We start from the raw sequence: 16061 nt of genomic DNA on the forward strand, positions 1-16061 counted from the left end.
AAATGCCCCAGTGGTATCTGCAGTGCTAGATGGTACATCCCCTTTCAGAAAGGTCCCAAAACGGTCAATAGTCTTTGAGCGATGTTTTGGGTGACGTGTGCTACTACATAAATAGTATAGCTTGCCTGCAAACTGGGTGAGTTTAACGAGTTTAGACTTGGACGTGTTTTGCTGAGAAACACTAAATACTACTAGTAACAAGCTGCAGAAAACACAGTGCGTGCCAAAAATGAATGACAATACTCTAAATGTTAAAAAAAATTATATTTTAAGTACAGTACAAAAAAGTTTCTTTGTGTAACTGTAATATAATCTGGATCAAACAGCAAGGAAATAACAAAAATATAAAAACTGCTAAGTCTTGCCAAAATTTTCCCTCTAGTACCAAATACCACAAGATACAGATTATACAAAGTGTACAAATTTTAAATAAAAATACAATACACCAGGGTTGTGTGTGTTTTTCACTCTAGTTCTAGAGTTTTCCATTGTACGGATGACAAAGCTAAAGCTGATCCCCTTCTGTTCCTTAGAAAGCAGACTGACCCCTTCACCATGATGCTCTTAATAGTAAAGGGCTGGCCAATGATTTTGTGCCGCTCCCAACAGCAGATGCTTTAGTACAGGCCAAGATCTGAAGCAGGATCAGATTCCCTTCCCTCCTGGGCCCTTCCCAACTCCAGGCTCACTGGGATTAGTCATATATTGTTAAAACACGTATGCTCTGGTCTGAGGCTTGGGTTGAGAACTTGTACAGTGGTCTGAGAACCTTCTGGCTCCTCCACTAACTGAGAAAGCCTAACACTGCACTGAGAAAAGCTTTGTAAGAAACAGACTACCTTGTACAGGCACAGCTGGGGAACACATGGTAAAGAGGAACGGGGAAAAAACTCTCCTGCACGCCTGAGGATTTAATTTAAAGATGATTTGGGGCTCAGCCACAATGAGGGACAGTTTGTTTTCAACTGCCCTGAAAAACAGAAGCTAGACTTCAGATTGGAAGTTAAAAAGTGCTCTTCTGCCATTTTAAAACTTTCATGTTATAAGGCTGGAAAGGCTAGAGTCAAATTATATTCCGTGTTGCCCCATACAGTGCCAATGCTTACTACTACGCATATAGCTGATTCCTGCAGGTAGCGGGGTGAGGCAAACTCGATTCGTATTTTCCACACGCTGTTGGTGGAGAGAAGAATTTTTGCTATTAAATTATGTATATATATATATACACACACAGAGAAATATACAGGATAAATTAAAATCTGTTACAGATATTGGTAACAGCTAAATACATGTGATATGAACACCACATACACGTACATACAGACACACAAAAGCCTATATAGGAATCAAGTGCTCTCCTGCAGCTCCTCTTCTAGAGGATCAGAAAACCAGACACCAAGTATGTGGCTGGAAGGAAGGGGAATCGGTCCAATCAACCCACATGTGCCTTACTCAGCTGTAACCGCTTCAAACTGGTCATTAGTCACTGCCTCACAGCTGCACCATGGCTCTTTCAATACTGCTGGTGAAAGGGATGGGGGATCAGCGATCTCAGAAATCAGAGCTGTCTGTTCACAAAACAGGTGCAAGATGGGCAGAAGCAATCCAAGTTTTTCCCATGTGCTTCCACGCTCCTCTCCATCAAAACAGGCTGACCATGCCCTGGAAAAACCAGCAGGAGGTTTATTCTCTCAAGCCAATGCAGTTGGTTGACATATCATGCTAATGACGATTTGGGTGCAAGTCCACAAGAAAAGACTAAATTTGTTGTCATCTTTTGCTTTACTTCAAATGCCAGCTACCAGACCAGCCAGCTGATGCTGACAACGTTCAGTTATTACTGACAGAAAAGAGGGGGTTGGAAGAGGTGACCAAGAGGCAAAGACCTCTGTATCTTTGATCAGCTATCCAGCTTTCCCCTGAAGCAGTAGATTTTAAACTGAAAAACAGTTAGAAATAGGGCTGGTGAAGAGTGCAGTTCTATTCCTTGGTCCAAAATATATTATCATCTCTACCTGCCCACAGCGTATCAGAATACTTTAGGTTGGAAGGGACATCAGGAGGTCATCTGGTCCATCCCCCTGCTTAAAGAAAGTCAGATTAGAGCAGGCTGCTCATTCAGTTTTTGAATATCATCGAGAATCGAGGGTCAGCAACCCCTCTGGGCCACCTGTTTCAATGACTCCTCTCATGGTGACATTTTTTTCTTTATATCGAGAAGTCCATTCTCTGTCTGCTTCCCCCACTAAAGGATCTGAATTTAAGGCGAGTATCTCAAAAGCCTTCTGAATTCTTCATACAAAGTACTTTCAGATTGGAGGACATTTCACCCACCAACACAAAAGGGTCTTCTCAGCTTAACTTCACAACTTTTCATAAAACAGAAGTCAAATAGTTACAATCCTATGTATATACTATACAGATATAAAATTTTAAAACCCTACACACGGAGCCCTTTGGGAGAGCCAGCGTAGTGCATATGTACACAAGTCAGTTACGCAGAGGTTGAGTACATCCCAGGATCCTTTCCCATCAAAGCCCAGGCATGATGTAGGCGATGTTGTCTAGTGTGTTTGACTGGGAAAAGAAATTCAGTATTTTTTTAGTGCCAGGTAATGACTCAAAATCCTTAAAAAAATGACACAGACGAGGGTACTACGCATGTTCACTTGCCTTACAAGTTACCATGTGGTGAAACAACCGAATCTGCCTAGTCATCACCACCACTGCTAGGCTTATTTTCCTATTTTTGGAAATGTAAGTTTGCTAAACATAAAGGTAGCCTCAGTATTTGTAAGCACCTGGAAACAACGAAAACGCTTAAGGCTTTCCTCAAGTGACCTCCTTCTTACAAACCCTTTACTCTATCTCTGAATTTGAAACAAGCCACATCGACCATATCACATCAACCACACAAAAGACTAGTGATGAAGGGCTTGAGCAAAGTGATCAAAGTTGTAGCATATAAAAAAAAATTACTTGACTTTACACTCATAAGTCCTTTATGAAATTCTGTAGTGTAAAAGTAAAGAGAAAACCCCTCAAACACACCCACTAATAGGGTGTCAGATGGGAAAAAGAAGTGCCTTCCAGATTTCCTTGCAAATCTTAATAGAATTCTGAGAGTAAGAGTCCTTCTCGTGCACACCAGAAAACAAGACCCAACAGTATATTTTCTGTATGTTCTTCAAATGCAGTATTTCAGTAAGCTCAAGCCTGTGGCTGGATGGCTGAAGAAGGCCTTAGGAATACCACTTTTAATTGCTGAAGACAGAGGAGCTGATCTGCACCCGTAGTGATTCTAGAATTTAACAATGCCACCTACTGACTGAAATGATAAATTGCATTCTACATGCAACACGACCGCTGACCATTTTATCCATGTCTTAACAAATCACTGTTATTATGCATTCAGTGGTAAAAATCAGAATAATTTATTTATTACCAAGTCCAAATACCAGTTTTCAGAAATGAAGGGTAGTGCCTTAATCCACCTAAAGCTCCATTGCTCCTTATAACAGTAAGTCGATCGAGTTTCCAATATATGCACCATTAGTCATGTGGTGTCATTGCTCTGAATGCACTTGGCAAGCAAGAAGGAAAAAAAGCATACGATGTTTTTCCATGGCTTAGGATGGGAACACCCCACTGACTCAGCTTTTGTGCAGACAGCCAGTTTGTGGGAGCTCACAGCCTAAGCTGTCAACTTTGTTGTTGTTAATAGTTCTTTCTCAGAATGAATCAATGTTTGGGCTGCCTTGTTATCACATGCCAATTCATATCCCATTTTTGTTGTTCTCTCTGCCAGATTTGGTTTTAATCTCTTAACTTTTGCAGACTATATATTTATTTTTCATTTCTGTTCCTCTCCTTCTCTGCTTTATTCATGTCTCTTGTTGGAGGTTTGACTCCTGATTCCTTTTATGCTGCTGCCACCTTAATCTATGTCCACATCACACTACATATAAGCCACAAGCTGTTGCTAAATCAGGGCTCAATAGTAAGTGTAGTTTAAAGTGGAAAATAACTTGTAGCTATGCAGTTCCTTAAAACACAGACTATTTTTCTTTCCTTGGTGAAGGTTACAGCCACATGTAAAACACCCTACTCAATCACATTAGGAATCCTGAGATCAAAAGTTATTTTTTAAAAGCAAAACAGATTGTGTGATACAGAGCAGCTAGAATATACTTTTTATTTTTATGGAAAATTAGAACTTTCAAAAATACTGGTATGTGTACAGGTGCTTTGATTCAGATGGATTGATTCAGTCACTAGAACAGGATCTACACACACTGCATCAATGCTACAAATATTAGGTCAGTTGCCACTGCGAGAAAAAACATTGCACAATACCATACAACGTAACATCTTAAAGAATTTCAAGAAATATTCATCTGTAAAAGTGTGTGACCAAGACAATTTTCTTATTGCACTGGAATTATAATCACATTGTAAGACTGATTCATCAAAAAACTCTAGCTGGACTCTACTGAAATTAACAGTGATAGAATGGAAATAACCACAAGGAACTCACCAAAACGTGCTTAGGGCAGCCATTCAACTCAGGTAGTTGCGTGGTCAGACATGTTAACGGGCCCAAAGCACAGATGATTGAATCCAGAAGTACTGACAAACTTCCTGAAACAGCCACCATTCCCTGGAAGTAAGGAAAGAAAAAAATAGGGAAGGATGAGTAGTGGAAATCAAGGTTCTTTCACAACTGTACTGAACCTCATGCAGATACAATATCTTCACTCTTGCGCTCCTCTAGTCCACTTTCATTACTTACACAGTAACAAAACTATGCCAAGCGCTTCACAGAGAGACTGCTGGCTCAAAAAAAATCAAGAATTCAGTAGGCAACGTACTGGTGTAGGAAAAAAGTAGGGAACAACAGCGAAGGTCAGAAAGTTGTCAGTTGCATAAAATACTTAATTCCACAATTTTTTGTAATGTAATTTCTTTGCCATTTCGTACCATCTATTTTGTTAACTACGTGAGTCCTAAAGACAACAGTTGTTTTATTACTGAAGTCTAAAGAAATGCTAAGTCTCAGAAATGCTTTAGTCATTGATATACTTTCAGGAAAGGGAATTTGAGTGCTTTTCTGTAAAGGGGGAGATTTTATGCCAGTTGTTTCTCTGAAGAGTGACCTCAATTGGTCACACCAGAAACAAAATGCAAGAACATTTGACTGCTTATAAAACAAGCAAGCATAGTGGGATGAGATGATCACGTTAGACATAAAATTCAATGATATTTTTTGAGCCAAATGTGCTCTTTTTACAGGCTGGGGCGAGTTCTGAAAGAGTGCAAGAGCGTGTGTGTGTGCGCGCGTGCATGTGCATAGAATCACTACCATCTACCAGTAGGAAACCATTAAAATGGTGTAAATGGTAGAATGTGGCGCTTAGGGACATGGTTTAGTGGTGGACTTGGCAGTGTTAGGTTAACAGTTGGACTCAATGATCTTAAAGGTCCTTTCCAACCTAAACGATTCTATGATTCTGTGATTCTACAATACATCATCTTCTACGTTACCAGGTAAGTTGAAACAACAGTAGCCCCTATCCAAAGCACTGGCAATGTGATACTGCCAGAAAACACCAGGACATGCAAAAACCATCTTGGTAAAGGCCTTCTCTGATGGTTTTCTAAGAAGGCTTGAGACAGTAACAGAAACTGGACCAGAGATTGGCAAAGATAGCAAGGAAGTACCAGCTCCAAGGAGAACATATAGTAAGAAAAGACTGAAGAGTTTGTTGAACTAAGAATTACCTTCAAGGACTCAGACCTGCAAAGGACCTGTCTTTCTTTGATGCCTACTGTTTACTGAGAAACAAGATTTTATTTTGCTGAAAAGAAACAGCAATGCATCAAAGAAACATGATACACCATCTCTAATTTCTCTTCCTAACAGAAAAGCACTGGCTAAACTTTTAAGTAAAATAAAATCCCCCCCAGTCCTGTGTGTAGATTACATGACATCATTGTGACATTGCTGGTTACAGACTCACCTCTGTTTCCTGCAATCTGTGTCCAATGAGGCTCAGAGATTCACCCAGCAACTGTAAGTGTGCAGCTACATCAATAGGATCTGTCTCAGGGACTTTGGCTGGTGAGGAAGACACCACCACGGTGCTCGTGGGGGATTTCTTATGAGGGGAAATCACTCCTGTTGGAGAAGCTGGAAACAGAAATTAACATTCCATATTCTCTTCTTTCATTCTTTTACTTACAAGCCTATTTAATTAGTGAAGTTCAAATCTCAAAGGCATGAGATGCTTAAATATTTCTGTAGACTTGGTCCTGTGGTCTTTGGAGTCAAAACTTTCCTTCTATGTGTACAAAGCATCTAGCTCAGCTAACTACAATTTGGGAGATTCAGTTCGGGATATTTGATAAACAGAGATGCCAAGCCAGAAACAACCTTTTTTCCTCTAGCAGCAAACTAATCCCACTAGAACTTCCCTGCTACCTCTTCTTATTTTACATTTCAATCCCTAAACTGTGAAAAACAATACCATTCTACAAATCAGCCAGGGAAATAAATTTTTAAAATGCTGATGTCATTCTCACTCTCACAGAAACATTGTTTTAAGCAATATGATGAGTTAAATGTCATGACTTGTCAGAAAGCAGGTAGGGGTGTGAAGCAGGAAAGGACCTTTATTCCTTATTCCACAGGCAACACTACCTTCCTTGTCCAAGAAAAAAGACCAGAGCAAATAAAGTGCAACAATTACCTTTTATTTTTGGTGCACCATCTGAAGATGATGCCTTTCTCTTCACTGTCGTGGCCTCTGCTTTATTCTGCTTGTGTTGGAGATACTGAGCTTTCTGTTTCCATATCTGCAGTTACCATGGTATGAAAAGAGAGATTCATAACATTAGGTAATTCTGTTACCTGATGACAGGGCCTGGAGGCAGAGTGATGTTATGTAGCTAACTGGTGAAGCAATACCATGAGAAGAAAATGGATGCTTTTATAATGGCAAGGTTTCCATACTTGCCATCTTTACATACTTTGGGGACATAGGTAGCACTTTTCAAGGTATGGTGGCAATGCTGCCCACATGTTCTGACCTAAGCACCTAGTTTACAGAAATCATTTTACAAAATCATCTCACTCACACTCACCAGTTTATCCTTCTCAGGTAGCTGCTTCCACACTTCTGCCAGTTTTTTACTCAGCTCACCAAAATCTGGCAGAAGGAAAGAAGAAAAATGTTTAAAATAGATGTTTAAAACAGAAGAGATCATAAAATCATGGCGAGAACATAGGAAATTTACTGGCCCATGCATACACATTTAGGAAGCAACCCATTCCACAACTGGAACTCTTCACACTGTCCTGAAAGTGATGGCCAGTGTGCATTCCCATTACTGTTTAAAATGAAAAAAGCAGCTGATACCGGGAATATAGTGTCACACGTGTCTATACAGGAGAGTGACACAATGAAGATAACTCTTTAAGTAAAGAAAGAGCGAGATAGCAATTTCTTTATCCAGATTCCCAGCTTGGTTAAAATGCAATCTAATCAAATCACGGAATCCACTCCTGTCCCCTTTGCCACCTCTTATTCAAAGAAAATTGGCAGATTCTTTGCATTCTGTCAAAATTAAGGGGTTGGTATGAAACAGAGATGATATGTTCTGCTAATTGATCTGACTGGTGTATAATCAAGAGAAGAGAAGGCTAGATTACTCTCTCACCTATTCCAGGGTGCTCAGACACAATAGTTGTACGATATTCCTTACAGAACACTTGATAGGCAGACATGTTTTTCTTCTTTGGCTAGTCAGAAGAAAAGGAAACAAAGAGTTTTAATTATAAGGAGACCTACTCAAATTTAATAAGAATTTGGCATTTATTGAAGACTTAAAGAAAGATGTGATGCTTAGATCAGGAACCTAAAAAAGCAGTGTTTTACACATTCTGGCTGAATTTAGTGTTTATGAAAGCACAGGAACCAGCCAGAACCAGTCTTAGTACAAGGCTTATCTTGCAACAGCTCTATCAATGCATTTCATTCATAAGTTACAACCTGCTATTCTAAATCTACAACTCTCTTAATATATCTCAGTTTTAAAACTCAAAATAATAAAAAATATATATCTGTCATGCTATTCACAGTACGTATCATGGATCTGTCAAAACAATTCAGTCCTCATCATAATGTTTTGTTCCATTCCTTGCATCCTTACAAAATACTTCAAATTTGCAGGAAAACAGACAGTATAAGTACATTGACAGCAGAGGCACGAGCAGTTGCCGAGCTATGATCAGAGAAAACTTACTAAACAGAATAGAATAATGGCTGAACAAATCTGGGCAACGTCTGCCCATTTCCTGACACAGAGCAACTCTTGTCTATCTGAACACACAGAAACTGCTTTTCCCCATTCATATACTTACACAGCTACAATTATATCACCTGTAAACTCATTCATATGCTAGCTACCATTTCTCCTACTCATATTTTTATACACTAACCATGGAAAACTGAATTTATGAATACAGGACAAAACTGAGAATGTGGTAGTCTGTAAGAATTAGAATTTTATTTGAATACGGGAGTAAATATCTTCACTTTTCAGGTTAGCGCTCGATTCTCTTTTGCAGAAACTGTGATGATGGACTAGATCACTAGTCCAAAAGTCTGCCTGGCAACAGCTAGAACCAGTTACCTTAGAAAATGAGGCAGTTGTGCTCAGTACATAACCTGTACCAAGCAAATTAAGTATAACCTTTTCAAAGAACCTCTGTCGGCTAAAGACTGCCTGTGCCACAAAACCAGAGTGATATATATTCCTTTTGCTACAAACAGAAATCACAGTGGCTGACACATTTTTCCAAACATGCTTCAGTGAAACCATCCATCCTGGTATTAGTTATCCTTCTGTTTCAATTTAACATGCCTTTGTAATGGAGTGCCTAATTCACCATTACCCATCACCCAATTTCTATTTTCCCTACAATTTTTCCTTACTTTTTCTCTTTCTCTTTCCTTTTCTCTCTCTCTTTCCTTTTCCTTTTCTCGTTCCTTTTCTCTTTCCTTTTCTCGTTCCTTTTCCTTTTCTCGTTCCTTTTCTCTTTCTTTTTCCTTTTCTCGTTCCTTTTCCTTTTCTCGTTCCTTTTCTCGCTCCTTTTCCTTTTCTCGTTCCTTTTCCTTTTCTCGTTCCTTTTCCTTTTCTCGTTCCTTTTCTCGTTCCTTTTCCTTTTCTCGTTCCTTTTCCTTTTCCCATTTCTCACCTTTGTCCTTCTCCTTGTCTTCCTTTTTCCTCCTCTTCTCACCTTGACCATCTGAGTGAAAAGCAGCAGGAGGAGGTGGAGGAAGACCATAGGCGATACTGGGAGGAGGCGGTGGTGACACTGTTACTTCAGCTACTGCCACAGGAGCATGCCCAGAACTCCTTTTAGACTTAGAGTGCTTCTTCTCTCTGTGTTTCTCCTTGTCTTTTTTTTTCTTACTTTTTTTTGACTTCTTCTTCTTCTTGACTTCCCGGTAGGAGTCATCTATCACTAGCTCTCCAGCCTCCAACTCCCCACCAGAAGAGGAACCAGATTCTGGCGGTGCCTCCATTCCCAGAATCTCATACTCGCTTCCATGGCCCTCTGAAAAAAGGGAGGTGTCAGCACCAAAACTCTCAGAAGGTGGATGTGAGTCCTGAGGTGGTTTGTGCTTCTTCCGAGATGACTTCAGGAAACTCTGCAGTTCATGACCCAGCAGGAATGAGCCTTGCTCATCTCGAGCTGATTTCTTTGAAGATTTCTTTGCAGCTGCTGGTGCTGAAGAGTAGGAGAAAGAATCATCATCTGCTGCACTACTTTTCTCTTTTGGTGAAAGGATTAGCTTCATTTTCAAGCCATCAGGTTCACGAAGAGTAAGTGTCTCTGTGTTCACATAGAGAGGTTTCATTTTTTTTGATTTGTGGAAACTGCCATCGTCCACTGAGTGCTCCGCACCGCTTCCACTCAGCTTCTTCTTGTGGTGCTCCCTTTTGCTTTCGGAATGGCCAGAGGAAGAATAAGATGATTTTTCAGAGGCCTTCTTTGAAGACTTTGAGCTTGTGGCCAAAGGTGAGGTGATAGCCTTGAGTAAATCCATGGTTGTATCAGCTGAGGATGGGCTAGAAACTGCTTTCTTCTTCTTCTTTGATGGTAGATCCAAAGGTGAAACACCTGAAAAAGATCAAGAAAAATGTACATCAAGATGACTCCCTTAAAGAAAGCATTATACTAGCCCAAGGAAGTGAAGTGGGAATCCTGCAAGACCTATGATTACAGCTAACAGATTTGCATCCTGGCTTAAACAGCAGACCTCTGAAGCTTGTAGCCAGCTCAGCGCGGCCTTACTGATGCAATTCGGGAGTTGTAACGCCCGAGCTCAAATAATCTAAAGCAGGAAGACAGAGTAGGAAAGTTCCTGAAGTTTTGTCAAACTGTATTCTATTGTGAAATAACATACTTTGATGAAAATGTCTTATTGAGCCTGAAATTACATCTCAAGTGCAAGGGGTTTTTTTTGCCAAGGTGAGACCAATGAACTGAAAATACAAGCTTTTTCATTCTGAAAACAGACTTTGACAAAATTTCAGCTTGGCTTTCTCTTTTCATTGGGCCAGAAATAAATCTTAAACCTGTTAAGCTTTTATAAACAGAATTGTAATTTTCTGGTCAGCTTATTAATTGTGAGAATAATGTTTCTGTATTTAAACTGAACCCAAAAGCATTTATTTTTCACCCTGATGCATTCTATTTTTATAAATTCAGAGAAAGTAATACTTTCTGCCAGCAAAACTACAGTTTGTAATGAAATAGGGAAAAAAGAAATGCAAATGCCAAAAGAGAAGGCATAGGTTAGAACAACTTGTCAATGAAAAGGTGGGTGCTGCCCCAAGAATGGCAGCTTGTTAAGCTAGACTCTGAAAATATCATTCCTTAATCTTTTGCTGTCTGGTGCTGATCAGCATCTGGTTTCTGATTACTTCTCCTAAGACAGGCTGATGTACCTTCCCCCCATAAAGTGCTAACCACAAAGCTTGATGACACTGGTTTAACAGTATCCTTTCCTCAAAAACATGATGTTAGCCCCTTCCCCTGCCTGATTACTATCTTACTTCTGTAGCAGAACTCATCGGAGGAGTGCTTTCTCTTCTTTTTGTGAGGTTCTGTCCCTGGAAAAAGCTCACTGTCCTAGAACAAAAAGAAAAAAGTTGCTGACAAACAAGGGGGAAATAATATGAGATTCACATGGACTACTGGCACAGATAATAATTTGTAGGAGATATCAAGAGTTATTTGTACTACTGTAACACCAAGGAACCCTAGGTATGAACCAGGATCATTATTCAAGGTGCTAAAATAATCGAAACATACTCTGTCCCTAAGAGCCCACAGTTTAGGTTTAAGGTAAGAGACAAGAAGCATGGTATGGATAGGTGGGAGAATACAAAAAATGGTATTGGTCAGGATTGGTTTTAGCACATCAGCCACCTAACAGGCATCAAGCTTTCTGTAGGCATTGCAGCACAACAGGGCTATAACAAACCAGAAAGACAGATCTTTATAGGGAGTTCCCCCAAGTGAGAGGAGCAATACACAAGAAAACTTGAAAAAGCACATTTTAAAGTGTTAAGAAATGGCCAATGAAAGCCAGCACTTGGAGATCAGCTGATCAGTTGATAAAAGAGAGACATCTACCTTTTCGTAAAGTTAAGAACTAACTAAGCATGCATAGGCTGTCCAGCCTTGAAAATGAAGGTGAGCAGTTCATGTTTAATATGCTGAAAAAGATAAAAGAAATGAAAGGAGGTACAGAGAGGTGACAATTAAAATGCACCAAAAAATTGACCTTAGTATATTATGTCACCCAATTATTATTTTTCTCTTGACCAACTGATGGTCTGAAAATGAAGCTCCTCTACAGAATTCCATCTGCACGGTAGAAGATTTTCATTTTGAACTAGACCTTCTTTTCCAGATTAAAAAAAAATCAAATAATCACAAGATAGTCACCTTTGAGCTAACAGCAGAAAATTTAGCTCAAAGAGGAAAGTTTTGAAGAAACTTAAGTTGTCAATATGTGATTTCAGAGTTAAGGCCCCAAAGAGGTGAATAGGGCAAGTTCATACCTCTCAAGAGCTATCATTTCAGGCTGTCTGCAGATTCAGGGAGACAACAGCGCATCCGTTAACATTATATTAATCCTTTGCTGGCTATTTATACAACCATAAATTCTAAAAATCTTTTTTCTCGTGTGTAAAAAGTTATTCATGCTATCTTATGACTTGCAAGGTTCTACAGCAAGACTAGGACAGCATCCTATTACCCTACTTTCTGAGGCCAGAAAAAATCAGAATCAGTTGTAACTGGGATTGACCCCCTCCTTTTCCCCAGGAAAGCTACTGAACAATACAGGGCATGATTAGCTGCTCTTGCTGTCTTCTACATGCATTTCTATATAAAAAACAATAAGAAACCCATCCATCCCATTCCATCACTAGCTTTACACATATCCTTACACCTTCAACTTTTTCTCTGAGGGCTTCCTGACCTGGGTTGCTATCTCGTCTTCCTCCTGCAGCAGATCCTTGTAAGAGCACTTTTTCTCTTGCTGTATCCTGCCAGTTGCCAGCCCCACGTCACCAACACTTCGGTCACGCTCTAGGAACTCTAAGATATACGTGAAATGGGAAAAAAGGAAGAAATGAAATACCCCATTAAGGAGTGATAAGACATGTGGACTATGCACAAAATAACAGCGGATGTTGGCACAGAGTGATGCACAAAACCCAACAAGCACAGGGGCCTAAAAGATAACAATTTCTACTCTCTGACCACAGGGATGGGGCTCAGTGCTCTAATGCTATAAATCACTCAAGATTTCAATTCTAACCCTTGAGTATTTCTTCCTAAAGACAACTGGACCTAGAAATGTTACCATGACTAAACATATCCCTATCCCTGGTCTCCCATTCCGTTGACCTGGCAGGGAGAAGAAAGGCTGCAGTGGCAGATTCCAATCAAGGTGTTTGCATTAGGAAATACCACCCATTTCTCTCAAGTTCTAATCCCAGTACTTTACACCTGGAAGTCAAGGGCTTGGGATCCTCCAGCCACTCGGCCACATTAAATTTAAGGGCTCCACAGCATACTAGCTTCCTTTCCCACTCTGACTGCATGCTCTGGCAAGGGCTGCAGAAGGTACCCTTATTTTTTGGCAACTCCCTCTGAGATTATGAAGCAGTCATACCTTCTTTCTTCTTGGAGTCATCATAAGCCATGGTGGTCCTGCAGGAGCCTGAGAATGTGTTGCCACGTCTGGGCTCCTTCCCCGTTCCCATCTACAGGAAAAGGTCTGAGAAACAAGAGAATGAAAATAACCCTCCCATAAAGAATAATCACTATGTGAAATGGGAAACTTCCTTTGAACCAAGTCAAGATTCTCTGGAAGACAGTGGGAAAGGAAAGGAGTCTACCTGCTGGTCGGTTCATGCTCACTCTTCAGGCTTGACAGAATTTTTTTTTTTTAATTAAATTGGAGGTTGTTCTTCTATTATTTTAAAGACATAAAAGATCACCTCTTCTTTATAAAATCTCCAAATCACTGAAGTAATTTATTTACAAAAATAGAAAGAGGGTGAGAAGACAGCTGAGTTTGATTTTCATGACACACAAAACTGCACGCAAACTTGGTGTCAAAGCCATTTTTTGTCAGGAGCCACTGTAGCAGAGAGTGGGATGTTTAAAGAGAGATTCCAAACCCTTGAATCTCAGATGAAGTGAAGGAAAAGAAGGAACCAGGCAGGAATCATTGTACTACAAAAGAATGATTTCAAATCTTTTTAACTAAAGGATCGCACATTTTTTAGTGAAGGTGTGCATCCTTCAGATGTGTTTCCCAGCACTACCACTGCAGCCATTCTGAATGCCAGCCTGGGAGAGGGAACAGAAGAAAGCACTCCTTTTCACTAGGGCTTCCGCAGCACCCCAAACCCTGTCAGCCCCCAGGTTGCAGGCCTCCATTGAGTCATTCTGTTCCACAGTTGCTGGAATATAGGAGGACAGTGCCCTTATGGAATAGCTGCACGCCGGTTCTCTCAGAGTAAACAGCTTTTGTTCTTCAGTCAGCGACGGGCTTAACATGAAAAGATCAATCTTCTGCTCACAAGTGATTAAACCAGTTGCACCCAACTGATTTTGTGTATGTGGGTATGTGCACACGTGTAAGGATTCAACCACAAAGACCATGTAGCTTCTTCACGCTAGCTGTCACAGTAATCTTTCCACACTGAAGTTACATTTGAATACCTTGATAGCAGGGAACTTGTGCTTGTACGTCCCTGCACATACCTCAGTTTTATGAATAATTGGCTGAGGCTGAGAATGTACAAAATATTCATCCTATAGTGGTTACGTAAGTGAAACAACAAAATCCCGACTAAATCAAGCTTGCAGGTACACAGGAGATGTTTCTGTTTAAATTCACAGGAATACATGTTATTTCTTCAGGTTTTGGGAAACCATCCACCACAAAATGTTTTAAGTCAGTATTCTGACCACTACACATTGTTGGTAGCAAGCACAGGAATTTGTAGGCAGAATTTATGTATAGACACAAAAGCACTGCACATGTACACGCACTAGAGCACAGCACTTTGCAATAAAAAAAGAGCATCTTGCCACTTGTAGGCTCACAGTCTTGAACCAGATCTTGTCAACATTTCATGATGTTCAGGTGTCATACGGACTTGAGTGGGAACACGTATGATACTAAAGCACTGTGCTCAAAAGGGCAAGAGCCTAACCTAGATACTCTTCAGCAAAACAAAGCTGAAGACAGTCATTCATGAACGGATAACTTAGAGAAACTAAGATTTGTTTATAGCTACATGTACACCTTTCACTCTCTTTTTAAATCTTACCTGCTTGGCAGGTATAAAGGTTGGTAGATAATGCCCAAAGGGGCTTACAACCTAGACCTCTAACCCTGCAAATACAAAACATATCCTTAATTTGTTTTGTCCTATAAATCCTGATTAGGTTCCCCTGCTTCAAATTCCTCTGCTTCAGCAGTAATGGCACAGGTTCCGTGGAAAAGCTCTCGCTCTCTCTTCATGTCTCCCACTCCTTAACGCTCATGCTTGCGCGATCAGGGCCACGCGTTGCTTTTCTGCAGCCCCCGGGACTCCACCGGGACCTCCGCACCTCGGTCCCCCAAGGGAGGCCGCACACCCTACCGGCGACAGACCCCCGTCGTGGAGGCAGAGGAGCGGCGGCGGCTCGGGCCGGGCTCCCTCGCCGCGTGTCCCGCCGGCGCTCCCAGCGACCCGGGGGAGCCGCGCGGGGGCAGGCGGGCCGCCCCGGGAATGCCCAGCGCGGCGGAGGGGGCAAACGCCGGCACCGGCCGCTCCGCACGCACGGGTCCGGTCCGGACCCGTCCCGGGGCACCCCGCAGCCCAGCCCCGCGCATGCGCGCCAGCGCCCTCAGGTCCCGGGCCCCGCCGCCGCCCGCGCCTCTCCCGCCACCTCCGTCTGAGGCGAGCTCGGCCGCCCCGCTCCCGCGCGCACGCCCTCTCACCCGAGCGGGCTCCGGCCTCACTCCAGCCCACGGCTCCACCCCTGCAGCAGGCCCGAGCGTGCCCCGGCGGCGGGGCCGCCCAGCGGCGACGGGGGCTGCCGGTGCCGAGCTGCAGCCGCAGGGTGGGGGGGTGCCGCGATCGCCTCACTCTGCGCCGCTGCTTCCCGCCGCGCCGCTACCGCCCGCGGCCGCCATCTTGGAGAGGGAAACAAGGGACACCCACCTGGCGCCGGGGCCAGGGGCAGACAGCCGAGCGCCGAGCACCTCCAACGTGGCACCCGCGGGGCGAGGGAGAAGGCGGGGTGCGGGATTGCCGAGCGCATCGATGGCGCGGGCGGGGAGCCCCGTTCCCCGGGGTGTGAGCGGGGCCGGGGCAGCCGCCACCCCGCACCGGGCGGCGCGGCCCTGGGGCGGCAGCCGCCACGCATTTAGCCTTCCCCACCACGGCCCGCCGCTCCTGCCGCCGGCGAC

At 42.4% G+C, this 16061-nt stretch overlaps 1 protein-coding gene across 6 annotated transcripts; it reads right to left on the reverse strand.

Annotated features, from left to right (window-relative positions):
- Positions 1-245: 245 nt before the first annotated feature.
- HMGXB4 (HMG-box containing 4) lies at positions 246-15761 on the reverse strand. Of its 6 annotated transcripts, none has more exons than XM_068402191.1 (11): positions 15591-15670; positions 13263-13367; positions 12564-12682; positions 11128-11203; positions 8997-10189; positions 7720-7801; positions 7144-7208; positions 6750-6855; positions 6021-6190; positions 4538-4660; positions 246-1662 (listed from the first exon to the last, which is right to left on the reverse strand). In XM_068402191.1, the coding sequence occupies exons 2-11, from the start codon at positions 13351-13353 to the stop codon at positions 1642-1644; spliced, it is 2046 nt and encodes a 681-aa protein (XP_068258292.1). In that variant the 5' UTR covers positions 13354-13367; positions 15591-15670; the 3' UTR covers positions 246-1641. The 6 variants fall into 6 exon arrangements, with proteins under 6 accessions (XP_068258292.1, XP_068258290.1, XP_068258291.1 ...); XM_068402189.1 differs by having other exon boundaries at positions 246-2577; XM_068402190.1 differs by lacking the exon at positions 15591-15670 and adding an exon at positions 13489-13566 and having other exon boundaries at positions 246-2577.
- Between the last annotated feature and the right edge of the window lie 300 nt (positions 15762-16061).

Source organism: Nyctibius grandis, chromosome 5 (genome assembly GCF_013368605.1).
Source record: "Nyctibius grandis isolate bNycGra1 chromosome 5, bNycGra1.pri, whole genome shotgun sequence".
Lineage (NCBI taxonomy): Eukaryota > Metazoa > Chordata > Aves > Nyctibiiformes > Nyctibiidae > Nyctibius > Nyctibius grandis.

Excerpts from the sequence above, each read along its gene's own strand:
- HMGXB4 (XM_068402189.1), bottom strand. The coding sequence starts at position 13,353 with ATGGGAACGGGGAAGGAGCCCAGACGTGGCAACACATTCTCAGGCTCC. Across the intron at positions 12,683-13,262 it reads TGACTCCAAGAAGAAAGAAG|AGTTCCTAGAGCGTGACCGA; the intron begins GTATGACTGCTT and ends CGTATATCTTAG. Across the intron at positions 6,856-7,143 it reads TACCTGAGAAGGATAAACTG|ATATGGAAACAGAAAGCTCA; the intron begins GTGAGTGTGAGT and ends TGGTAACTGCAG.